At 40.6% G+C, this 27,170-nt stretch overlaps 1 protein-coding gene across 1 annotated transcript; it reads right to left on the bottom strand.

Annotated features, from left to right (window-relative positions):
• Nucleotides 1-149: 149 nt before the first annotated feature.
• On the bottom strand, nucleotides 150-27,170 carry LOC149028366 (pfkB-like carbohydrate kinase family protein). The gene is made up of 5 exons (XM_089136084.1): nucleotides 26,335-27,170; nucleotides 19,415-19,665; nucleotides 18,970-19,261; nucleotides 1,546-1,698; nucleotides 150-1,341 (listed from the first exon to the last, which is right to left on the bottom strand). Exons 1-5 carry the CDS (start codon nucleotides 26,698-26,700, stop codon nucleotides 955-957), a joined length of 1,449 nt encoding a protein of 482 aa, XP_088992210.1. The 5' UTR covers nucleotides 26,701-27,170; the 3' UTR covers nucleotides 150-954.

Here is a 27,170-nt window from a genome sequence, read left to right as displayed (position 1 = left end):
CCAGAAACCAACATTGCACCAAACATTCAGCTGCTATTCCCTCATAGTACACCTTAACTTGACAACATGTCTATTGGTATATAATGATAAATTTCACCATTATTGGCTAGTATCAACATGTCCAATTAGGCAGTGGTTACACAACTCCTAGTGGTAATCCATGTCCTTATCTGTCTATTTTCTGTTACTAAACCTAAAGCTCTAGCAATGTCCACCACACACTAGGTCTTTCTCCAATTCTGAGTGCTCTATCAACGCTCATGAATTTCTACTTGTCGTTGATTGTTACAATCCTACCAAAACAAATGTAGTTTTCAGTGCACCCCATGGTTCCATTTTGTAAGTCTTTCAGAAAGTTGGTGTGTGTTTAGGGGAAGTAGAGAAGAGGGGGAGGGGGTGTTGGGTTCAAGAAAGAGGCTTCTTCAAAGGTTGTTTCGAGAATCACAAAATTTCTTCAAACCCTAAAATGTACACCTTAGGAAACTGACAGATAATACAAGTACCCAAATCACCAGTGGTTACCCTTAGTATTACTCACCCTATGACCTGTGCTTTCCACAATAGCACAAAGAATGTGACGAGCTTACATTCACATGGTATTGGTCCCAACGCTAACATTAATTTTCTGGATAAAGAGCTAAGCAATAACATTCGCAGCTACAACTGCAAAGTGATCATCATATCAATTCAGAAAATACCAGAACGGTGCACAGAACTCAGACCTGAACCGAGCAGTCTTAAACTTGGAATCAGGATTTCTCTCTTCTAAGTATTTCATCTTGATCACAGCTAAGGAACCCACTTTTGGTATAATTCTGAAAATACTCTCAACTGATACTCTTTTAAGTAGGATCATCACCCAATAGGCCAAGCGAGATAAAACTAAGCCGTCAACAGAATTTAATCACCATCAATTCAATTTCTTGTAAGAAGCTCTCTTAGTCCAAACCCTCATCAAGATGTCACCATCTTCCTCTCCCACACAGCTTCAAGCTTCAACAGCAGTTCACTGACCACCTTTTGCAAGGACACATGTCTCAGACGCTCATTTCTTCCATTTATGATTGTTTTTGAAAGTACTATTATTTCCTCTGTATCCAGATTTTGAAGCAATAATTCATTCCACAATCCTTTGTCTTCATTGAGGTTTGGAACTCTCATGAGTTTTATGACATTCTCCAAGGTGGCAACACTTTGGCCTGCCCCACAACCCATGGCAGTCGCAGCACCCACAGCATTTGCAAGTGCTAATGTACTGACTGTCGGCAAATTGTGTAGAAACCCAAAGGCAACAGCAGCTACAAAACTATCCCCGCATCCAACAGTATCAATTACATTTACCTGAGGAAAATTTTGAAATACCATTACCAACCAAAATTTCAAATTAAAAAAATAACTCTCCGTATAAACAGATATTATCTTGTGGAGATCAATATGATAAATTTTGCTTATCATTGGTTTGGACAATAAAATGTTGTTCACAACATGCTCAGAAGCATAAAATAAAATAAACCTGAACTGAGTAGGTTGCTATAGAGTTGATACCTTGAATGATGGTGCATAAGAAATATTTGACATTGTAATCAAAATTGAACCTTTAGCACCCATTTTAACAATCACCCATTTTGTATGCTCCCCTTTCCTCAGTAACTCCTGTCCAGCCAATATAGGGTTCTCTATGCCAGTCAATGCTTCAGCCTGAGAGACATTTGTATCACTAGATGCAATTAGAAATAGATCAATCTAAAATTTCTTTGCATTTTATAAAACCATAGATATTTATCTACCAGTACTAGTGAAAAATCTAAAATTGGTTGTGCAAGCTGAAGTGACGAGTCTACAGTCCTCACTCCTATACAAATAAATGGAGTTAGATTTCAGAGCAACTTCATCTCATCTGATTTTCTAGTCCAAAAACTTGGTTGAAAACACTACTGAGGTTACTTACGGTAAAGGTTGAAACAGAACCAGTATCATCTTAAAAGGAATGCGTGGTGTTAAACCAAAATTTTGGCGCACAACAGTGCATATAAAAGCACATTTTTACAATCAACATAGGAAGCATGAGTTTCAAGTGGTTTTTCCAATTAGACAGAAACTTCATCCAGATTCACCAACAACGACAACATCAAGCCTTGTCCAATTAGGATGGGGTCGGCTAAACTCTGTCCAAAGTGTTGGGGACTACTAAAATACATCTCCAATGAAAATTTTCCACATCTGAGCAAGATTTTTGTAAGATTCAAACTTACAGGTATACCCTTTTCTCCAGAGGTATCAAAGCCATCCCAGAACTCTATGTGGTACTAGTTGGAAGAAGGGGTCTTGTACGCTACTCAAACTTTGGTTGTACACAAGGTTTATTGGTATCAGGGATTCAGGTGAATGGTTTTTAACTTTTAACATATTTATCTTATGCAAAAATAAATAAATAAATAAATAAGCTAACATATGGATATGCTGAGGATATATGCAAAAATATCAGGGATTCAGGTGAATGATCATATTGTATCACTGAATAGTAAAATAAGCTATATATGTATTGAAATGGTCAAGAAACATATGTATATGCTGAGGAAATACGCAAAAATATGGTTTTGAGGGATAAAACACTAAGTACGATGAGACAAGTGCATCCAATTGATTATATATAAAGATGAGATTCCTTACATGTGTTGGTACCATTTTCTAGGTAATGTATTGGTGCTGTAAAGATATGATGCATATCAGTTCATGATAGAAGATGCAGAATAATTGTGAAAATAATGGTTAAACAGTTGTACCTTGACTACTTGTAACAATTTTACGCCTATACTAGTAAAACTTAGACATTGTGTAATACTGAATGGTTCTACTTCAATCCTAATACATACTTTAGCTGTTTTCATTTAGTTCGTTTGTGTGATTTGTAGCAATACCAGAGAGAGATCGAGAAGAAGAAGATGATGAGAGGAGGAGCAGAAAAATAAGAGAAAGAAACAAAGGCAATAGATGATTTTGAGGAGCCTCAATTGTTGTTGATATCTCCAAATAATTTGCAGATTATTTATAGATCAAAATTGACGATTACGTCTTGGAGTTGACCTCTTAAAGAGGAATCCTAAAAGGATTCAATAACTCAATAGCAGTGGGATTGAGTGACTTCTTTTCTTATACCTTTAACACTCCCCCTCAAGTTGGAGAATTGACATCAAACATTCCCAACCTGTTACAAAAAAGGTTGAAAACTTTGTTTCCTACCAGTCTTGAAACCGAATTTGGGGCGATCAACTCGGTGAAAACCTGGGAATTTTTCTAGGACATCTCAATGGGTGGTTTCGGCCCTATTTTGATGGGTTTTTGCATACACCCTATTTAAAGCATAAATAACACAATGGAAGTGGTATTTTGCATAAAACCCCCACAAGAAGTACTTATTCAAATCTACTAATTGAGAGATGTGTGTCTGTATTGACAAATACAAAGAGTTGTAAATTGTAACAAAAGTATTTTAATTAACAAAACATCAACATCATCAACATAAACCAAACCAATAAATACATACATATCTGTACTAATATTCTATTATTTTTAAGTATAAAACAACAAATGATTGGTATTCTTTTATCATTCTCTAAATAATTACAACAAATATTTAATCATTTTCAAATAATTTAAATATATAATTAACTACAAAAAACAATTTCAACACTATTAGAACATAGATCGAGTAATGGTGTCACACATATATTAAATTCAATGTCATTATCATGTATAAATACTATTTTTTGTCAAAAAAAATACACTATGGATATTAATTTGAAAAACCAAACAATAAAAACAATGAAAAAACACTAGCACTCCACCCAAAAAAAAAGTTTTAACAACATAAATTCACAGATCCTTGTTGAGTAGGGTTTAACTAAACTAAATTTATATTGATTTGAAAATAAACAAACTCCTTTGGATGCGCCAACCATCAAGAAATCAAAATTTTGGGATGAATACACATACCTAACTTCAAGGTGTGTTTAATCCCCAACAATCCAACAAAGTGGATGTTTGTTGACAAAGGACTAAAGGAGTTGGGGATTTGAGGGAGAACAAAAAAATTGGATCTTAAATTGAAATTTGCAAAGTTAGAGGGACGGTTTTGTGACGAGATCTGTGAAATATGCAAATATGGTTGAAACTAAGTAATTTAAAGAAAGAAGATGGACCGAATTGGTCGAAACCATTGAGACAATCAAGAAATGGTCAAAATTTTGACCGAGATGGGTTGAAACCTAGTGATGTAGAATTGAAGACATGCACAAGAAAGAAGAAGCCCAATGGGTCAGGCCCATCAAAGGCCTAAAGCTATCACCCAAATCAGCCCATGACTTTCATGGGCTAAGACTATTTTGATGGGTTAAAGTCAGCCCACATATCTTCATCTCCCTGGACTAGACTTAAGCCCAAGTCTAGTTCTTAAAAAGTCAATAAAAGGGTTGAGCTTTGAAAAAAGAATACCCCTTTTTCCCAGGGTTTTCCTTTTCCCAAAGTTGGGTGTGGTTGGGTCTTAATGGGTGGTGTTGCTGTGGTTGGATGTTACATTTAATGTTTATGTCTATTTAGAATGCTATATAAAGAGACTTATGTAAGAGGAGGAGACACTCATCATTTGAAATCAAATTGTTTTGTTAGCTTTTCTTCTCTTTGAAGAAACCTTGTATTCGGTCAAGGTAGGTTGGTGTCCAATCTAATCGATCCACCTTGTGGTGTGAAGCCTGGGTGTTACTTTGTTCTCTTTGTTGTTTTCTCATTTATGCTATATCATTACTAGAAATAAGCCTATCTAGTTCTTATTCTTCTGTTTTGGTTACACCCCTTACCTTGAAGTACAAATCTGTCCCTATTGTTTTGATGTTATCCTAGAGCTATCATTGTGATAACTCTCTAGATTTCAGCTTTGCTTCACATTTGAAATCTGTCTCATTCTCAAGTCAATGAAATCTGAATTTCCTTCCTGTGAAAAGATCCTATTTGGCTACTGTTTTGATCAATCAAATACAGTTCTACATTACCTAGGAAGAATATTCCGCCCCCACGTTTCGTTTAAATTGCAAAAGATACCAAATTTTCACTGGTTTCGACTGAAATTTGGACTATGGTAACAAGTATAATCAACCCCCATACTCTATAATTGTTCTCCTATATGGATATGGCTGGGAGATATCACATTTTGTTGTAGTTTATCACAAACAAAGTAACAATCAATTTCAATATGCTTGCTACATTCATGGAAAACAAGGTTGGATGCTATGTGAACAACAGCCAAGTTATCACCCCACAACTTCATAGGTGAGTTATCAACAAATCCTAGTCTTGGACGAATTGTCTTATCCACACCATCTCACATGTGACATATGTCATAACACGATACTCAGGCTTTGCACTTGACCTTGCTACCACTAATTGTTTCTTACTTTTCCATGATACAAGGTTTCCTCCAATAAATGTGCATTTGCTTGTGGTTTATCTTTTATCAACAAGAGATCCAACCCAGCTTGTATCAGAGAACCCTTCAATTCGACGACCATGATTATTATTAAGATATCATAGAATCTGAATAATAGCATCTAATGTTATGTCCATGGAGCATACATAAACTGACTCACAACCTTGATAGGAAAGGCAACGCTAGGTCTGAGTAACTGTCAAATAATTTAGCTTCCCTACAAGTCTTCTATACTTCTTTGGATTGCCAAGGATGGTTCCATCATCTGGCATTGATTTCAAATTGTTTCCATGGGAATATCTAAGAGTTTTGACCCTAGCATACTTGTTATAGAGAGTAAATCGATTACATATTTCCGGACAAGAAGACGCCCTTCATTGACTGAATGACTTCAACATCTAAAAAGTATTTCAGCTTCCCATGTCTTTTGGTATGGGATTTCTCCAATAAATAAGTCAACCTGTCAATCCCTAGATGTTTATCTCTTGTAATAACAATATCATCAACATAACCCACAAGAAATATCCTGCATGTGTCAAGAGTGTCTGCAAAATACAGAATGATCACTCTCATATTGTGTCATCCAAAACTCTAACATAACTGAAGTGAAAAGTCTAAACCATGCTCGAGGTGATTATTTGAGGCCATATAATGACTTACGAAGGTGGCTGACCATTCTCTTCCCCCCCCCCCCGAGCAACATCTCCATATAAGCTTCTTCATAAAGAGCCTCATGAAGGAGGCATTCTTCACATCCAACTAGAACAAGGACCATTGTGGTAGTAAGAGAGATCAAAATATGAATAGAAGTAAGTTTAGCAACTGGTGAAAAAGTATGTAAGTAATCAATCACAGACACCTGAGCATATCTCTTTATCTCTTTGCAACAAGATGGGCTTTCAATTGAGCCAAAGAACCATCAGGATTAACCTTCACTGTGAAAACCCAACGACAACCAATGGTAGTGTTCTCTGAGGCCAAGAAATAAGATCCTAAGTTTGATTTTCTCGTAAGGCTAGTAACTCATCTTTCATGGTAGCAGTCCACCTAGGATCAAACAAGGCTTCAAAAACAGTCTCGGGAATCGAATAATGTTAGATAGTGAATAGGGCAGCAAAAAAACCAGATGATAAACTAGAATAAGGAAACAAAGTTAGATAGGGTATTGAACACACCGTGAGTACCTTCTCCAAGGGCAGTGGGAAGATCAAAACAGGAGGGGGGAATCACCACAGGCTCTAAAGGTGAAAACGGTAGAGAGGTAAGAGTCCATGAGAGTATGAAGGGCAGTAGCCAGTCTTGGATGGCAAACAGAAGCCTTAGTGACAGTCAGCACTGGAGGAACAATTTCCTAAGAAAAGACAATTTGAATAACAGAGATAGAAAGGTCATCATTGAGTTGAGTTAAATTAACAGGTTCATTTGAATAAGGAGTAGACTCAAAGAAAGATACACCAACAATAATAAAATAGTTCCATAAGTCAAACGAAAAACAACAATATTCCTTTTGAGTTCGAGAGTACCCCACAAGCAACCATTTAAGAGCATGGGGATCTAACTTAGATTTCTCAGAATGATGATCACAAATAAAGCAAACATTACCAAAAGCACGAGGAGGCAAAGCAAATAAGAGAGACAAAGGAAATCGTAGAGAAAAAGGAATACCATTGTTGTAAACCCCAATTCTAAGGTCAGTCTTCAAGATCAATTCAAGTGAACCAGCAGTAAAGCTAGGGTTTTACAACCCTGCGGTTATGGTGTAGGGCTGCTTTGATTGATTCGAGGGTGGGGAATAGGAAAAACAAGGTTTGGGTATTGGCTGAAGGTTAGGGTTTCAAGACATTCAAATCCAATCCTTGCAATAATTTGATTTCAGACTTGAATCTCCAAGTTTTAGGCTTTTGGAAAATTAGGGTTTGTATGAAATAAGGGTTCCAGGGGGTGGTTAGGGTTAGGGTCTTGTAGGATTCGGCCAAGCTTAGGGTTGAAGGACTTTAAGTTTTAAAGCTTGAAGCCTTGCTGTAACTGGTATTTCAGAACTGGATTTATGGTTTAAGGTCTGACTAATCAGGGTTAGGTTTTACAGGATTCTAAGGTTTGGTTAGGTTAGGATTAATGCTGCTGTTATTCTTTTGTAATTTTCAGATTTAATCCAAAAGGGTTAGGGTTTCCAAGTTAGATCTCCAACTTAGATTAGGACTCCAGAGGTGGCAGCTAGGGTTAAGTTTTGTAGGGGGAAGTAGAGAAGGTCTAGGAGAAGGTAATCCTAAGGGGTTTTGAGTTTGGCTAAGGGATTAGGGAGTTATGTGAATTTTAATGAAACAAGGGTTTAGGGTTTCCAGTGTTGAAGATGAATTGTATGAAAATTTTAAACCTAACCGAGGAAGGGATAATGATGAAACTAGAAGTAGGGGAACGTGTGATCCTGTGGGGGAACGGAGGGTTGAATGGGGTAGGGGATCTAGGGTTTAGAGGGGAGGTACGCGCTGCTACTGCAGAGAAGAAGAGGGAATGGGGGAGGATTGAGGGGGAGATAAGAAGGGGAAAGGGGGTAGAGGAGGGACTTGTTTCGGACTTACTTGAATGGAGGACTTGAAGCTGCTGTAATGCATGAATTAAGGTGCTTCTGCAGGCTTGAAGGAGGGGGAACTTGAAGCAAATTTGCAGAATCTGATCACTGACAGCCTTGGGATCCCACCTAGGAATCCACAACTCCACTCTTCCTTCAATCTCAGATTTTATTCAATAATTCAAGTCTGATTTGTTACAACCCAAAGTGGCTTATTTATATAGCCTACATGAAGCAAAACATAATAGGACCAAAAAAAAGAAAGAAACAAACTAGGACCCTTACTTGCAAACCAATTCTAAATAAATTCTTAGTATTTTAACTCATACAAGGAACCTTCATAACTAACTCTAGAAAGTTCCAATTTAAATTCTAAGAGCAGATGTTGGTTCCTTACAAGGACAAGAACAACCCTAATGCACTCCTTCACAAACTAGGAATCCAACCATAACAATGACTCAATTACAAAAACAAGAGTAGATCTAAGGTCTCAAAAACATACCCTAATGAAAACCTAAGTTGACTCAACTGAAAGGGTGCAAAATTACCAAAATACCCCTATACTTGGACAGAATTACTTGGGTTGCTGGTAGGGCCGTAGGGTGTTGGTAAAACCCCTTGGCCCTCATTTGGTGGTCCTAGTTTACATCAATTCTCCCCTTCTTGGAACAAGTGTGCTCTCGAATTTTGCAACGATATGAGGAGTAATAGGCGTGCTTCTGTTTGTAACACTTCTAAGCAACTCTAAAAAATTAGGAGTGTGAGGAAGGAAGTCTTCGAGTCTGGGAGCCTATTTTTTAGAGAACCATAGGGTTGGACAAAGTCAATATGTTCAAGCTCGAAGTTAGTTGTCATGATCTTGGAGTCTCGTCAAAGGAAAATGAGCTACAAGGCCTCTAAATTGAGCTAAAAGCAGACTTTGGAGTTATTGTAGGTTGATTGTGCTAACATACATACTGTAGTTTTTCAGCTCATTTCCTCTCTCTGTCCTTTTCCTTTATCTTTTCTTTCCCCAGCCTTTAATTCCCCTTACTCATAAAGGCAGTCATTAGAACTACCTAACTAAAGAAAAATAGGAAAAGTCTTTGTCCCTTGCTTCTTGTGGTACGGTCATCTTCGTCAAGTAGTCGTGAACATCACTAGTGCCATCTTTCACCGTGTGGTTCTTCATGTCAAGAGTTGGGGTTGCATACTATAAGGCTTTGAGAGCTTACAGGGCAAGCTCTTAATGTCTTGCTTACCTTGGATCCAACTAGTTTTGATTGGCTTGTCTCTTCTTCTCCAAGAATCTCCTCTAAATGTATAGCCTCTGTAGTTTCAAAGGTTACCTCTTCCTTGGATAGATTAAGATCAGGAGCTAGGTCAACGGCATGATGAATGCTGCATGGAGTAGGGGCTAGATCAAGTAACCCTTTTGGTTTCACCTCAAAATTTTGGGGCACCAATTCTTTATCTTTCAGGTCAAGGGCATGGTAAACTCTTGGTAGTGAGGGTACTCCTTCTGGCACATCTCCAACTGGCTTTGTTGCTTCGAGTATGGCTTTGTTATTGATTGCGGCATCTTCCACAACTGTCATGATCTTTTCATCAAGGGCTTGAGTCATCTCTTGGTACTTCTCTGCTTTACCTTTGTTCTCTGAATCAGTCTCTTCTGGCAGTAGCTCTGGAGGGAGCTTTTGGATCGGAGGGAAGGGTTCACCTTTTGGTTGTGGAATTCTGCTTTGGGTGATAAAGGGGGAGCTCTGGCAGTTTTCTTCTCTAGAATTCAAACTCTTTTAGGGAACAATCAAGGGTTGAGGTTGGATACTGGAGTCCTTTTGTTGGGTTCTGATGGCCTGCTTCTTCTTGATTTCTTCTGATAGATTCAAGGGAAGGCCAAATTTCTGACCCTTATGACTAAATTTACAAATGTTTTCCCAACCCAAGATGGTGACATCATTATCATACAATCATGGTCTCCCCGATATAATGTCCGACAACCTCATAGGAATTGCATCACACCAGACCTCAGAGTGATGATGGAGGCTAAGGGGTACAAGACATTATGTGACACTTCCAACCTACCACTGTTAAGGAGGGACAGTTCATATGGTTGGGGATGCTTATCTGTTTAAGGCTAACCCTCTTTACAAATCCCTCAGACACTACTTTCACACTAGTGCTATTATCAACTATTACCTTGGTTGTATAATCACCTAATTGAACCTGGTGTAGAGATGCAGCTTCTCCTCCAGTCTTCTTCTTCAATTTCTGCTACTAGGATTTTGGACATGACAATGATGGAAGGCTTTATCCAAAGTACTTTTGATTATAGGGGTCTTTGAGTTCTTCACTGCAGTTATTTGTTGATCCACCCATTGCTATGGTACTGCTGATTCATCTAGCTCTGATACCAAATTTATGTGGACCAAATTCTGGGGTTTAGTTGTTAAAATACTACCCTAGAATCAAGCTCACTCCAGGATCCTCTTTCTTGAGAATCAGCAGTCTTATAAGTTTAGAGGTACCCTTGGTGGATGAATTGTGGATGGCTTTGGGGCTGGTAAGGGTCCGACTAGGGTCTAGTAGGATCCGGCCAGGTTAGGGTTGAAGGACTTCAAAATTTAAAGCTTAAGCCTTGATGTAACTGGTATTTGGAATTTATGGTTTAAGGTCTGAGTTTTAATTAGGGCTAGGTTAGGTTTAACACTACTGTTATTATTTTGTAATTTCAGATTTAATCTGAAGGGGTTAGGGTTTCCAAATAAGGTCTCCTATTGGATTAGGACTTTAGAGGTGGCAGCTAGGGTTAGGGTTTGAATGGGGAGGTAGAGAAGGTCTAGGAGAAGGTAACCCTAAAGGAGTTTAGAGTTTTGGCTAAGAAAATTAAGCAGTTACTTGAATTTTAATGAAACTAGGGTTTAGGGTTTTTATAGGTTGAAGATGAATAGCATGAATTTTTCAAACCTAATGAAGAAAGGGTTAATAATGAAACTAGACGTGGCAATGAGGTGTAGAGGAAGGTGCAATCATCGTTGTCAAAGCGTTCACCTAGGCAGCAAGGCGGTTTTTCAACCGCCTTGTTTTCAACTACTTAGTTAACATGCAGTTTTTTTGCCCCTTTTTTGCTTAATTGCTGCCGCTTTGTTGCCTTGAGCGCCTTATTGCCACTTAGGCACCAAAGCGGCGTTTTTTTGACATTTTGTACATAATAATAATTTTTTTAAAATCAAAATTTATTCTACAAAGCCGTACACAAACTTAATAGTTAGTCATTTCGGAATCGAAAATCAATGATTCATTAAATCGATAAGGCACTAATTTGGCATCACACTATCATAGAGATAAATAAAAATGTAAAATTACTACTTTAATTTTCATACTTATAATTTAATATAGTTCATAGTCATATGTTATGATGCTTGATGAGATGAATTTATGTTTGTGTTCTTTTTTGAATAATCTTTTATAATTATGATTCTTGAATGTTTTTTTTTTATATTTTAAAATGAATGTGATTCTTGAATGTTTGTTTAGCTTATAATAGAAATTTATTAGTTTAAAAGTAATTCTATTGAAAAAATTTAACCCAACTGCTTTGGTTGCCTTATTGCCACCTAGGCACCACTTTGTTGCCTAATCGCCTAGGCGGAGCCCCAATCACTTTGGTCGCCTTGCCGCCTTGACAACCATAGGTGCAATCCTATAAGAGAAGGGAAGGGTTGATGGGGTAGGGAGGCTGCTGCTACCCCAAAGAAGAAGAGGGAATGGGGGAGGGTTGTGTGGGAGATATGGGAAGGGGGTAGGGGAGGGCTGGTTTGGACTTGCTCGAAATTAGGGTCTTGAAGCTGCTGTAATGCTTGAATTAGGTTGCTGCCGCAGGCTTGAAGGAGGGGGAACTTGAAGCAAAATTGCAGAATTTGATCACATACACAGACATGGGACTTTTCTTAGGAAGTAGGAACCCACAACGCTACTCTTCCTTCAATCTCAGATTTTATTCGATAACTCTAGTCTGATTTGTTACAGCCCAGAGTGGCTTATTTATAGCCTACACGAAGGAAAACATAATAAGACTTGACTTCCCAAAAAAAGAAAAACAAACTAGGACTCTAACTTGCAAACAGATTCTAACTAAAACTTCTAGTATTTTAACTCATACAAGGAACCTTCAAAACTAACTCTAGAGAGTTCCAATTTGAATTCTAAGAGTAGATGTTGGTTCCTAGCAAGGACTAGAATGGCCCTAATGGACTCATTCACAAACTAGAAAATCCAACCGAAAAAAGGACTCTTCAATTTCTTGCAAAACAACTACTCAATTTCAAAAATAAAAGTAAATCTACGGTCTCAAAAACATACTGGACCTAATGGACCCCAAGTTGACTCAACTGAAAAGTGAAAAATTACCAAAATACCCTTATACTTGGACAAAGTTACTTGGATTGCTGGTAGGGCCATAGGTCTTGGTAAACCCCTTGAGCCCTTAGGTGGTCCTGTATCTGGTTTACATCAAAGGGAGGCTAAAATATTATTTAGGTGTCGAAGTAGTTCAGTCAAGCAAAAGGCATTTCACTTTCTCGATTGAAAAATGCTTTGATTTTCTTACAGAGACAGTTTTTAGGGTCCAAACCTCTATATAACCATATAAATCCTAGTGTGATGCTTACTGCAGATGGTAGCAGTGCTATAGTTGATCCTGAGAAAAATCAGAGACATGTTGCAAGTTGAAATATTTGACTGCTACTTGACCTAACATTGCTTATCCAGTTAGCATTGTGAGTTTCTGTACTCTCCTGGGATGTCCCATTGAGATGCTGCCTACTTCCTCTTCAATGTCTTCATACAAAAGTAAAAATATCATGTGTTCCTTTGTTTCTAGTGGCTTTGTATTTCTATTATAGCTCGCTTGTTACTAAATTTATTGAATGAATTAATCAACCAAAGGAGGGATCTTCCCAGGTTTTTTTTTTGGATGAATAAATAATAATACTAAAAACAAGGGAACAAAAGATACAAGCCTACAAACCAACCTTCAAATGGAAGGGAGGGGAGGAGAGCTAAGACCCCACGAGACAACAATGAGCCTGTTCCTTGGGAAATCGACAACCAGGGGATGGGGGAAAGACGAAAGCCTAGACAATACATCAAAATGGATGGCATTCCAAATCAAGTCAAGAGAGCGGGATTTGGAAGCCCATCGCCTAAGATTGCGCTCTCACCATAGATGATGGATGGTGGCATTGAAGACTAGTCTACCAATATGGTCACGAATGGAGGAGCCAAAGAAATTTCTCAGAATCTAGGACCAATCTTGAGCAAAACCTAGTGAATGCAGCGATTGGAGCAAGATGGTAGCAAGGGCTTTTCTCCAGAGAGAACTAGAGAAGGGGCAAAGAAAGAAAAGGTGCTCTAAGTTTACTAAACTATTCCAACAAAGGATACAATTGGGGGTAGCAGGGATGTGACCAATGAGAAAAGATAGGGTGGGGAGGGCAAGGTGGAGGGCCTCTAGAGGGTTAGGGAGTGACAGGGGATGTGGCCTTTGAACCAAACCAGGGGGCCCATGGGGACTTGGGAGAGCGGGTACAAAGGAAGTTCCAAGCGGATGACGTGGAAAAGGTTTTGGAAGAGGAAGGGAGCCAAATAGTGGTATCAGTAGGGGAGTTAGATAGAGGAGGGAGGGAGCCCCAGATCTAAAAAAGGTTGGGATGGGGGGGAGTGTCCTAGGAACCATTTATGATGAAGGTAGATAAAGGGGTGGGTTTGGGGATACGGGTGTCATAAACAGTTCGGCGGCCAAGCAAGGTAAAAAGAATGTCAATCGGATGCGAAGGGTCTAGCCAAAAGTAAGTGGAAGAGCTAGACGAAATAGAGGTAGAGATAACGCAAGGGCTTGCGGTCTCAAAAGGAGGAGCTTTCTCCAAACCCAATAAGGGTTAGAAGGCAAGGGGATGGTCCAAAAAGAGTCAGAGCGAAGGAGATAGGAGTAGACCTAATGAACCTATATGGAGTCTTGCTTGGAAACAATTTACCAAATGAGTTTGAGAAGGCAAGCCAAATTGACATCATGGGTCCGACGAATACCCAAGCCCCCTTCAGAGATTGGATGGGAAATGGTCGACCAACTAACAGGGTGGACAAAACGTGAGACTTGCGGACTATTCCAGAGGAAAGCAGCAAAGAGAGACTCCATGGGGTGAATGGTAAATTTAGGAATGGAAAAGATTCGGCACCAATAGAGGTAAGAAGATTGAAGAACAAAGCAGAGGAGGACTACTTGACCGGCAAAGGAGAGAAGCTTACCTTTCCAAACTTGGAGTTTCTTCCAAATGTGGCCGAGCATGGGAGAGCAGTGATGACGAGTGAGCCTACCAGGGATAAGAGGCAGGCCGAGATAGACAACTAGGAAGGAGCCAGGCTTGAAACTTGAAGAATGGAGGAGGGAATCGCGAAGGTGATCAGAAACTCCGGAAAGAGAGTGGATTTGTCTAGGTTGACCTAAGACCAGAGAGCAAATCAAAGAGGGTAAGGGCCGAGAGGATGGAGGAGAAGGAGGAATGATCAACTTTAGAGAAGATAGTGAGATCATTCGCAAAAGCGAGATGGGTGAAATTTAAGGATTTGTACTTAGGGATCAGGGAGATGAGCAGCTGGTTAGTTTTGGAATGAAGAATGTAGGAGACGACTTCCAAGGCCAAGGAGAAAAGGCAAGGAGAGAGGGGGAAGCCTTGGCTAATTCCTACCCGAGAGGGGAAGAACCCCGCAGGGGAGCCATTAGCAATGATAGAAAAACGAGGGGTGGAGATACAAATCTTGACCCAATGGACGAAGGGAGGAGGGAATTCCACGGAGGAAAGGATCTCATTGATAAAGTCCCAACGAATGGAATCAAAGGCTTTATAGAGGTCGACCTTAAGGAGGGCGGCAGGGGAGTGGGAGCCTGGGAGGATCTGTCAAAGCCACGAACAACCTCCGCACATAAGAGGATGTTATCCGAGATACTTTGGCCAAAGACAAAAGCAAATTGGTTTGAACTCACTAGGGAGGGGATAACCTTTTTTAACCTGTTCGCAAGAACCTTGGAGATGAATTTGTAGAGGAGGTTACAGAGGGATATGGGATGAAAATCAGAGAGAGGAGGCTCCTAGCTTTTTGGGGATGAGGCAGAGGAAGGTTTGGTTTATAGAGGAAAGTTGAGAAGGGTTGAAGAAGAAGCTGCGAATAGCACACACTAGGTTCTCCTCAATAAAGTTCCAAGTGGTGAGAAAGAATCCCATACTAAAGCCATCGGGGCCTGGAGTGCGATTGGCTTTATGATAGTGGATGGCGAGAAGAATTTCCTTAGAGGAGGGGATAGCACAAAGAGAAGAGGAAGAGGAAGGTTGATGAATTTATTGAGGAGACGGGGGGGAGGGGGGAGAGGATACTCGAGAAGAAAGAGATGACCTCCGCTATGATGCTAGAAGGGTCAAAAATCCAGGAGCCATTGCTCGAGAGGAGAAGAAGAATTGAGTTGAGATTGTGGCGGGCTATAAGAGATTAGTGAAAGTAGGTTGTGTTTGAGTCAGCAAGCTCAAGCCATTTGATACGGGCCTTTTGGGAGAGAGCTCTTCCATTCTCCGCTAGGGAGGGGTTGAGAGGGTCATCAAGGAGAAGGGATTGGACTCTGAGAAGCTCTGAGCGGCAGGAGGCAACCCTAGAAGAGATATTGCCGAACTCGTTTGAATTCCAGGAGTGAAGAGCATCCTTAGCATTGCGGAACTTACGAGCGAAGGCAGTAAGAGGAAAGGAGTGACAGTGAACTGGCTTTCGCCAAATCTTTTTGACCGTAGAGAGGAAAGAAGGACTAGAAGTCCACATGTCAAAGAACTTGAAAGGTCTAGGACCAAAGGAGACTGGGGGGAGGAGATGGACATAGCAGGGGGAATGGTCAGAGAGGCTAGAATGGAAAAAGGAGGCATAGGAAGAAGGAAAGGGGGAAAGCCATGAATCATTTGAGAGAAAGTGGTCAAGTTTGGAGGCAATTCTAGCGTTGTAGACTCGATGATTATGCCAAGTGAGGGGATGACCTGACCAACAAAGATCGGATAAGCCAGAATCGTCAATGTAAGAGTTGAAGTCATCAATTGTGATGGAGTTCGGGGGGGAACGTCCAACACGCTCATGGGGTGCCAAATAGTGTTGAAGTCCACACCAATGCCCCAGGGGAGACCCTCAAAGGAGTGAGAGATAGAGCGGATCATTCCAAAGAGGGGAACGACCAGGAGCGCGATTGAGACTGTAGACAATGGTAAGAAAGGAAGGAGGAAAGAGAGAGGTAGACATTTTAAGGTGCAAGAATTAAGGGGAGGAATTTAAGAGGGCTATTTGGAATCTAGAGGGGTCCCATAGGATCCAAATACGCCCATTGGGAGAAAGAGAGGAGTTGGAGAGGAAGGACCAAGAGGGGGCAATGGACTAGGCAATCCGATGGGCATTATCAAGATGAACATGGGTTTCAAGAAGAGCGCAAAAGGAGACCTTAGAATCTTTAATGGCGTTTTTTACTTCGGCTTGTTTCGCAAGGGAGTTAAGACCCCTTATATTCCAGATGAAGAAGTCAGACATTGTAATAGTTGGGGGGGGGGGGGGGCTGCAACATCATTGCTTTGACAGAGTTCAATGGAAGTAATGGCAGCAGCTAAATTGGTAGGGATGAAGGGAGGGGACTTACATAGGGAAGGGGAGATAGGTGAGGGAGTTTCAAAGATATCCAGGTCAAGGGAGAAGTCGGAGGTGGGAGATAGCGGCTCAAGGGAAAGAGACTGGCATAGAGGAGTGGAAGTTAGGAGAGGATCCAAAGAAGATGACAATTCGGTGTGGAGGTGTAGAGATGGATGGTCTAGAGAGCAAAATGGGTTAGTCGATTTAGGCTTGGGGGTGAGGTATTGGGTTGAGGCTTTTGTTGATGTGTTGATGGGCTAGAGGTGGGCTTAGGTAAGTTAGATTTACAGATTAGGGAGCGGGTAGAAGAAGTTGAAGCTGGTAGGTAGGTTGGGGTTGGGCCCAAGAGGCATTGGGTCTTTCGATCCAATAGGGGTATGAGTGGGGTGGGTACATGGGCTAAAACCGGAGGAGGTAAATTGGTGATGGGCTTTAAGTGGAATGTTTGGGCCCAAAGGAGGGTAGATGGGCATAGGTAATATGGGTAAGGGTAAAATGAGAGGTTCAATAGATAATGTGGGTGCAGGCAGAGAAGATAAAGACAACTATGGGGTTTTGGCATTGTCTTTCACCGAGAGAGGAAAAAGGGGAGACGGAGATGGGTTTGCAGTGGTCGCGCCTTCAAGGTTGACATCAGAATGGGAAGGCAAAGCTTGATGTTCAAGGGATTGAGGTGATGACTCCAACTGTGACCGGAAAAAGGTAGGGTGATCTTCTGTAGCTGTAGTGCTAACGGCAAACTGATCGTCGCCTATGGCAACAAGGGCTACGGCAACAGGGGGCTGACAGTCATTGACAGAGGAGTTCATCTCTTTCTGAGGAATGGTTCATCTCTTTCTGAGGAATCGTGCTTGCAGGGGGAGCTTTCTGCGATGATCCATTGCGCCATCTTTGTAGCCGGTAGGTATTAGTCACCGGCAGAGTTTCCATCGGAGGTGCAGAGCCTATCATTGTGGTAACAGTGAGGCATGATTCTTTGCGGTAAGGGCATGGTTCCTATCTGAGATAATTGGAGCATGGTTCCTATCTGAGATAATTGGATCAGAGGTCTTTGATGTCGTGGCTTCAGTGGAGACAGAAACAGAGATATCAGTAGCAGTCTTCAAAATTATCATTGATGCAGTTGCAGAGAAGGCTTTAGGAGAATCCGAAACTTGCTGAAAATGATCAATCGTTGCAGTCAAGTCAGGGTCATCATTGTGGCAAACCGGTAGAAGCGATGAGCAATCACTAGAGTCGTGGCCGAAACTGGAGTAGAGTGCACATCAATGTGGAACCCAGTCATAAACAATCACCTGGTCATATTTCAAACCATTATCATCCTCGATCGTGAGGAGAGGAGGAAGAGGTTTAGAGGCAGAAAATTCCAGACAAATGCGAGCATATGAGAGTCTCTCCATGTTGAGGGTTTTAGAGTTTGAGCGAAGAGGTTTTCCAATAGCTGATCCAATACAACTTAGACAGTTGCAATTGCAAAATTCCAGAGGTAACCCTGGGAGATTGATCCACAGGGGTAAGGTGCTGAAATCTAATCTGCAGAAGGCGTAGAAGGAGACCATGATTTGATGAAGATTGGAGCCTTACCAACGAACCAGGGGGAGCCTTCCAAGGCACGGGTTTTGCAGTCCAGAGAAACAAAATTGAACAAGTGCTGGAGTTCAGGAGGTAAGTTTCCATGAGGCCATGGGCATTTCATTGTTTGGTAAGGGAGGATTAGATAATGCTGAGGGGGGGAACAGGACCAAGGAAATGACCAAGGATGGCAGTTTTCCACTGATTAATACCAGGGGCTGTAGAGGAGGAAGGGCAGTGTGCAGAGGGGGCAAGACTTGGGGAGGTGGGAGGTAGTTAGGAGAGTTGGAGGTCTGTAACAGAGGGACTGGGTTTAGAGAAGAGAGCTTTCCAAGGGCCGGGGGGGGGTCAGAAGAGGGGGAAAAAGGTGGGATTCAGGCCTTAGGGAGAAAGCTCCGGCGACGGAGGGAGGGGGGTGAGGGGGGTATTTTCAGGCCTTATAGCTTCTAATCATTAATCTTACTCACAATTGGTTGCAATCAAATTCTTGAAGATCAGACATCAACAAGGATGTTCTTCCCAGGTTAGTATTATAGCATAAACAACAATAGGTAACACTATGCAAATAACGCAAATAGAAGCCCTATATTAAAGATGCCAATCTTCAAAGCTTCAAACAAGTAAAGACAGTATCAACACCATTTACATCAAGATGTAAGCATACCTCATCAGAAGTTAAAAGAAGAACGTCACTCATCCTCAATATATGCTCGAGTGCTCTCTGTTGTTCAGCAGTTCCATTATAAAGAGTCTTCCCTCGAGGTCCAGGGTCAAAAAAAATTGATGTCCCTACTTCCATGGCATAATCCAAAGCTGAGACAATTAAATCAGGAGAGAACTCATCAAAGCTGTATCCGTTGCAGAATAAAATCTTTGACCTTTTAATTGCTGTCTTTGCCTCTTCAGAAAGTTTGCTCAACCAACTGAATGCAGGATCCTTACTAAAATCAGCTCGACTGAAAGGTGAAACAGGGGCAATCAGGCATGTTAGTTTTAGTGGTATGAAGGAAAATTTCACATGTTGCAGGAGATAGGAACAAGCAGTATGATGGGAATTAGATTCACATAAAGTAATGGAAAATGGTGAAACTTAACCAGAATTTATTTACCTGCAAAATCCATGCCTCTGCAAGGGGTCCACCAAAACCCAGCAGAGAAGTGTTTCATAACAGTCATTTTGGCTGGTAACAGCATCGGTATTTTGATTTACTCCAACCATATAGATTCCTTCATCACGGAGCACATCTAGGAGGAAGTCTCCATAAGTTTCATTACCCACATGACCAAGTGTAAGACAGTGAAGGCCGAGCCTTGCTGCGGCAATAGCCACATTGCAGTTACCACCAGCTTCCCAATATTTCTGTTGAACAGACCCACTTTAACACTAGCACAGGATTCCATGTAGAAATATATGCCAAAAAATAATGATACATAAAAGTTCTATTAAGCAATAAAAATTTCCAAAATGAAGCAATTCTATTATGCAACAAAAAATACCAAAATGAAGCAAGGCATGGTGAGTATTGTGAGTATTGTTTCCGATTGATCTGATATAATATTTTTTGTTAGTTGAGAAAGCAGTACTGCAGAACAACAACAACAACAATAAGCCTTGTCCCAACTAAATGGGGTCGGCTACATGGATTCTTGCCCTCCATCAGTTCTATTCGAGGCCATGCTGATACAAGGCCTAAGCACAACCTTCACCACTTCTCCTAAGGTTAAGGTCCCGGCTCTTCTAGTCCCAATGGATTACACTTCTCCGTAAGGAGCTTAGGCCCGGGGAGCGGGAGACGAGGCACAGAAATTATGGCCCCCCCCCCCATGTTGATCTAAAATATAAGGCGGGGGGGGGGTTTTGGCTAGTACTAAGTCACAAAATGCAGCAATGGAGATCTCTTTGGACGAGCTCATCAAGAAAAGTATATCATTATATTTCATAAGAAAGAACTCAAAGACAGAATGAATCATTAGAGAGATAAAAATAGATGATCAAACTTGATTGCATTATTTGATAATCAAATTAAGTCTCACAAGAAGGTAAAATCATTATGCTTAATAAATAGACTAAATGATTAGAATAAAATAAAGAAAGAATAATCTGCTTTCTTTAATGAACATTACCAGCAAGTAATAACATAGTCCTAGACTAATACAAGACTACTGGGAGCCACTTCCCAAGATCCAACAAGAGTCAAACTCAAATTTCGAAAATACAGGTTAGGGTTTTGTTAAAATTAAAGAAAAATTGAGGATTCAGGGCTTCTAGTAGACATTGAGGCTGGGGAATCAAATTGAATGTAGGAAAAGGGGAATGCCGAATACTTCAATCCAACTATTCACTGAAGCTGTTTATTTGATTTTGAGATTCCAAAAATAAGTTTTAATAGACAACAACTTGTAAAATGATGGTAAAGTGAAGTTCCAAGGTTTTGGGTGGTAAGATTGCGACCAAATTAAAATGATTTTGTTAGGAAGGTATGGGCATGATATGGTCCAAAGGGATGAAGACCCAATGGTTGGATTGGGCTAGGCAGAATCTTCTCAAAAGACACCTTGGTTGTATTCTTCTAGAAGATGAGAGAAAAAGTAAAAAATTTGCAGTCATTTAATGGCAGGATTTTCGAATGGCAATAACCTCAAACACTGGCTCCACATCCAAAACAAGAGCTTGGATTTGAAACACCAGTCACTTTAACTTTAAACACCAAGGAAGCAGCAACAACTTGGACTTGAAACGACAAGAAGATAATTTGGACTTTAAACACCAAGGAATCAGGATATGGACTTTAATCACCAAGGAACCAGCAGCAACTTGAACTTGAAACACCAGGGAGCTAATAGTTGGAATTGAAACACCAAGCAAATAGTACTTGGACTTTAAAACCAAGCACAAAAAGCGACTCGAATTGAAACACCAATGAGCTAATTAGTCTAGAATCTAAACAATATATAAAGGTTTCTCACAGAAAAGGAACGCAGCAGTTTGGATTTGATCACTACGTTGATGGTATATGTTATAAGAAGTTACATAAATAGCATTTACTGTAATTTGACTGAACAAATAAAATATGTTTTAGGAATGAAATATAAATTAAAACCCCTTTCCAAATAATCAAAGGTTACACATGGTTCAGTACAAAGATAAGGGAGTGATTTAGCCAAATATCAAAAAAATGAGGTACCCTAGGAATTTTCCCTCCTTGAATTGAAACCAGAAAAACAATATTCAAACTTGAAATTGCAGAAATTTGTTTTTACAGGCTTTTGACTGATATTTATAATAAGAAAAAAAATCCAAAAATAGTCGAGATTTCACCAAAACATTGCAAGGTGAGGGATTGCACCAGGCTTCATTTCAACCTTTTGTCCCCCCAGAAAAAGAAAAAAAACGATACACTTAGAATCTTGATGATACAACCTCTCAACACATTGAAAATTTTTCACATGCATCCTTCTGAAAAAAGAAAAGAACACTTAGGATCATATATTTCACAAGCACCCTTCCGAATAGTTATAACATATAACCTATTTCTTGCAATTGCCAGCACTGAACAAGTTGCTTTTTAAATCAGGAACAAAAAAACACAATGGAAATTTTTTCTATAAAACCATTTATACCAATATCTCACTTTTCCCAACACATTCATAGTAGAACAATCACCAAAACTTAATATATAATGAAAGTCTTCATTTAAGTAAGAAAATGGAGACTTACTTCCACACATATGGTTTCTGCAGCCAGTATCCAAATACTATAAATCTGGTTGAGGTGCATTATCAACTTGAACTGCCATTAATAAGGTTTTGACCTCCTTCTCTACAAAGTTTGATTTCTCACCTTTTTCTTTGTCGTTACACAATTTAATAAAACATTCAAAACGATAATCACCCATCTTGTGACATCAAAAGCACTCTACCTTAGATTTGTCAAACTGCCGATCACCATCCCTGGTAGACTATCTATGCCCATCTCTGTTGCCTCGACCTTGCTAATTTGAGGAGGAAACATGAAAGGTAGATACTTTTAAAGCTTGCTCCTCTATCGGTGAACTTTGGTTTATCTTTTGCTCATGAACCAGCAAAGAGCCCTGGAGTTCATCAAGGGAGGGCTCATCCATATCTTTGGATTCTTCAATTGAGCAAACAACATAATTGACTTAGGTGTCAATGAACGCAAAATCTTCTTAACAATAGCAACATACGCCATCTTTTTGCCGTGGAATCACATGTTGTTGACTAACCCCATGGTTTTTGAAAAACAGCTGTCGATAGATTCACCATCTTTCATTTGTAAAATCTCAAAATCTCTCCTCAAGGCTTGAAGTTGTGCACACTTCATTCTAGGAGCCTTGGAATTTTTTCTTCATTGAATCCCAAATATCTTGGGGAAGTTTCTTTGCTAAAAATAGTCTCCAGGGTAGAACAATCAATGCCCTAGAGCAAATAATTCTTTGCCTTCAAATCTAAAACTAAACAGCTGCTCATTTCTCCCATCCCCAAGTGTAAGTCCCTCAAACTCACCCATCTTGTTTTCGCGGATTATCTCATGATCTTTTCCAAAGCATATCACACTTCCATTGCCTCCATTCTCTCCTCGCTCTCCACCTTTGAATCCCTCTCCGGCCTCCATGTCAATCTTGACAAATCCACTCTCTTCCTTTCTAAAGTCTCCGACACTGTCTGATCCTCCCTTTTGCACCTCTCCGGCTTCAAACCTAGAGCCTTTCCCGTCGTCTATCTAGGGCTCCCCCTAATCCCTAGAAGACTTACCTGTCACCACTGCTTTCCAATGCTTGACCACATCAGGAAAAAGCTTCAGCTTTGGAAGGGAAAACTCCTCTCCTTTGCTAGAGGAGTAGTTCTCATCTGCTCTGTTCTCCAATTTTCTTATCTCTACTGGAGTGGCATCTTTTCCTTTCCCAAATCTATTACCCATGCCATTGAGTCCCTCTTCTGTGCCTTCCTCTGGAAAGGTCAAGAATCCTCCCATTTCCCTCATCATATCTCCTAGACTACTGTCTGTCGGCCTAAGTCTGAAGGAGGTCTGGGAATCCGCCGTATTCTGGATGTCAACTTGGCATACCTCCTCAAGCTTATCTGGAAGATTGCCACTAAGCATAATTCCAATTGGGTCTCCTAGGTTTATTCGCACTTCCTAAAATCGGATTCCTTTTAGATCGCTCCTTTGCCTTCCAATCCGTCTTGGATCTGGAGAAAGCTTTTGTTTCTTCGTCTTGGTGCCTTATCTGCCATCTCCACTCAAATCTCCTCTGGTTCTTCCATCTCCTTTTGGCTTGACCCTTAGCATCCGATGGGTATTCTTTTCACTATGATTGATCCCCACTATGTCTATGAGTCCCGAATCCCCAAGTCCATTCCTCTCTCCTTCATCACCAATGGCTCTTGGTCCCCCTTACCCCACCCCTGTCTCATGCAAGTGTGGAATGCACTCCTCCCATTTCATCTTCCCCCAGTGATACCACCATTTGGCTTCCCTCACCCTCCCCCTCCCCCTCCAAATCTTTTACCACCTCCTCCGCCTGGAATCTTCTCTGATCCCCCTCTCCCGTGGGCCCCCCTAGGCTAGTTTAAAGGCCACATCCCTTGCCATACCCTTACCCTTTGGAGAGCCCTTAAGCTTGCACTCCCCACCCAATCCCTCCTCATTAAAGGTCACATCCCCGCCAATCCAAACTGCATCCTTTGTTGGAATGGCACCGAAGATATTGAGCACCTTTTTTCTCTCTTGTCCCTTCTCCCGCTCCCTATGGGAGAAAGCCCTTTCATCCATTTGGCCTAGGTCAGGTATACCATGGATTTTCTCGCGAGTGGGCCAGGATCTTAATGAACTTCAATAGCTCTTCTATCTGCGACCAGGTTGGCAGCCTAGTCTTTGGAGCTACCATCCACCACTTGTGGTGGGAGCGCAATTTTAGGAGATGGACTTCCAAATCTCAAACTTTAGAAGGGATTTGGAATGCCATCCGTTTTGACGTTGCCTCTAGACTTATTTCTTTCCCCCACTCCCCAATTTCTGACATTCCCAGGAATAGGTTAATTGTTAGTTCCTAGGACCTCAGCTCTTCTTTTCGGACTTCCCCTGAAGTCTAAGCTTCTACCCCCCCCCCTCTCTCCCCCCCCCCCTTGTATTTTTCCCTTGTCAATTTAATTAGTTATTCATCAAAAAAAAAAAATCCCTAACAACTACTTCTCCAGCAATAAGTACCCCCTGCAAATTACTACTCTAGAAATAATTCCCTTATACATTAGTATATTACAGTTCTGGCCCAAAATGAAGTCACGTGCAGTTGCACAACCCTTGAGTGATGTCCTCATCAGTAACTCAAGTTAATCAATACTTTTCCCAACCAAATTGGACCAGCTAAACAAATTCTGCTACCATTCAACTCAATTTAAAGTCAAATTGGTTGTGAACCCTTGGGTATCCATCTTCAAGATTCTGACTAAAAAGTAAATTTGAAAGGAAGAAAGATCTCTAAATGCTTCCTAGACTGATGAAAAAAGAAACAATGATTCAGAAAATAAGTATATTTGAAATTACAGCAAATGGTAAACATCAATACGATTAAACCCATTAAAATCATGATTCAATTAAAAAACCCCTGAATTTCTTTGGAGCATATATTATATTTACCAAAAGAGGAAAAAAAACATTTACCGAGGGAGAAAAGTTGGGGGAAAAAAGACAAAATACCACAAAACATGCTCCCTAACCAATCCAATGATGTTGTCTGTGTTGTTTAGTGGACAACCCATATATTTTGTTGAAGGGCTACCATTGTGCCTTCCACAGCTTATCATGGTGTACTCTTTGGGGCTCCCTCATCAAGTTCATCTAGAATGATGAATAGTTTTTGTAAGACATTCTTTAAATATTTTGAATAAGTTAATAACCGGAAGCGGACTTTCAATGTCTAACACCATTCACATTGCTTACCAATTAACTTCAAAATATTTTGATGCTTAGAGTTTGTGTACCACTACCACTATAACATTGAAGAAAAAATCACTTAACTAAGAAGTATGCGATTGAATCTGGCCTTAAAAGTTTCCACTATTTCCTGCCAAGCACTATGTAAAACTTCCCATGCACCAAGCAAAGAACTCATCAACATTCCAAAGCTAAGGATCAAAATAAGTAGCTCAAACAAATAGGATTCAAGTTGAATGCTCCTAAGGCAGAATCATCAGCTGCAACGATTTGAAAAGTTGATGGCATAAGCTAACCAAATGCTATCATAAAGGATCAGGAATAGCAAACCATGTTACTAATGCAGTTCTGGGAAAATCTAAAACCAACAGAGCTACTATGTGTTGTTTGTCAAAGTAGAAGTTGTTTTCTTTTCTTCTTCAGGATTCATGGTCATATAAAATCTAACCTTAAACAGGCCCCAATATTTTGCTACTGTGTTGACAAAAACACAACACAAGGAACACCACACAAGTATTCCAGTTGAGAGGTAAGTAAAATCCAATCTAGTACCCTTGAAGGAGTTATTTCAGAAACACCTTGAAATGTTTTCTCCTGCTTGCTGGTTATTTAACCCCAACCCTTACCATAAGCTGTTGAAATGCCACCCAAACATCTCTGTTTATTCAAGGGTCATCACCGTGTATAGTGGCTTTTCACCCTAGCTAAATACCCAACGTTCCAGCATTCTTCCTGCTATACTCCAGGTGCAGTGTTCCCAATCTCAGACTGGCAGTAGATCGAGCATCTAGATTAAGTTCACCACGTAAAGACATAAAACAACCCATCATATCTTACAGTAAATAGTGGCATGCATAGACTGAAAACCCTCGTCACCAACACTAAAATCTAACGTAAGCGCACACAAAGCTAAACTCCAACCAGGCATGTAACCCAAATGAATGAAATCGAGAAATATCAATCAAAAACAACAAAGAAGTGGGTTTTAATTTCAACACGTCGGCTTTCAAAAAGAATTCTTTTTATGTTTTAAAAGAAGGAATAAATGAACGGATGAAAGCAAAAAGAACCAACTTTATCTGGCGGAGAAGCCGAGAGCTGTTCCATGTAAGCCTTTCTCTCCGCAGCCGACGGCGGGGGCAAACTTGGGACCTTGAGGACGATATCGACACAGAGGTTACCGAGAGTGGCTATGTCAGCTTCTTTGGTGATCACACCTATCGACTTACCACCATCTCCACGATTAAAGCTCAGGGAATTAGAACCGTTCTTGGGAAAGGAGACTTGAAGCCCCTTACAGTTAAAGATCGAAGCAGCTCCACAGTTAGCCGAAATAAGCGGGAAGATGCCATTGATAACTCGAGGCTTTTGAGGGAACCCCAATCGTTGTCGAGATGATAGGTGAGTGGGTCTGAGCAGGTTAAGGGATTGAAGATGCATTCCGACTTCACACAGAGAAGAAAGCGTAAAGAGTAGAAAGGAAAGAATGAATCAAAGAAAATGCCGTTAGAAAAGCACTTATAACTTTCTCAAGGATTAGAAGAGAGAAATTCTGTGAAAAAGGTTTGCCAAGTGGATGTTTCAAGCTTCACATACTCGATTCGAACGGAATCTCATGAAGAAAGATTTTTTTTTCTTCCACTAAAAAAACAGAAAGAAAGAACGAAGAAAGCAAAAGATACACGGTCTGGTCATTGTACAGAGAGACTGAACGATGAAGATGACGATTCTCTCTCCCTAATCTGCGTTTGGTTTCCTTCGTGGCAGTTAATGGGACCCTCCATCCCGCGCTACAGCGAACTTCTTCACTGCCCAACCCGAACCATCTCCATCTCTGTTGGTGGTTTCTTTGACTCTTCGCGATAAGAGCGTTTCAGATAAGAGCGTTTCAGTAGAGGGATCCGCTTCTA

Source organism: Hakea prostrata, chromosome 1 (genome assembly GCF_041222555.1).
Source record: "Hakea prostrata isolate BN-2017 chromosome 1, UWA_Hpros_2, whole genome shotgun sequence".
In the NCBI taxonomy this organism is placed as follows: domain Eukaryota; kingdom Viridiplantae; phylum Streptophyta; class Magnoliopsida; order Proteales; family Proteaceae; genus Hakea; species Hakea prostrata.
This window is presented reverse-complemented; position numbering and strand designations above follow the sequence as displayed.

What these genes read in the sequence shown, in the direction of transcription:
- LOC149028366 (XM_089136084.1), bottom strand. Translation starts at nt 26,700, where the DNA reads ATGCATCTTCAATCCCTTAACCTGCTCAGACCCACTCACCTATCATCT. An exon ending in CGGCTTCTCCGCCAGATAAA is followed by an intron (nt 19,666 to 26,334) that starts GTTGGTTCTTTT and finishes TCTGTTCAACAG; the next exon opens with AAATATTGGGAAGCTGGTGG. An exon ending in TTCTTTTAACTTCTGATGAG is followed by an intron (nt 1,699 to 18,969) that starts GTATGCTTACAT and finishes AATGTCTCTCAG; the next exon opens with GCTGAAGCATTGACTGGCAT.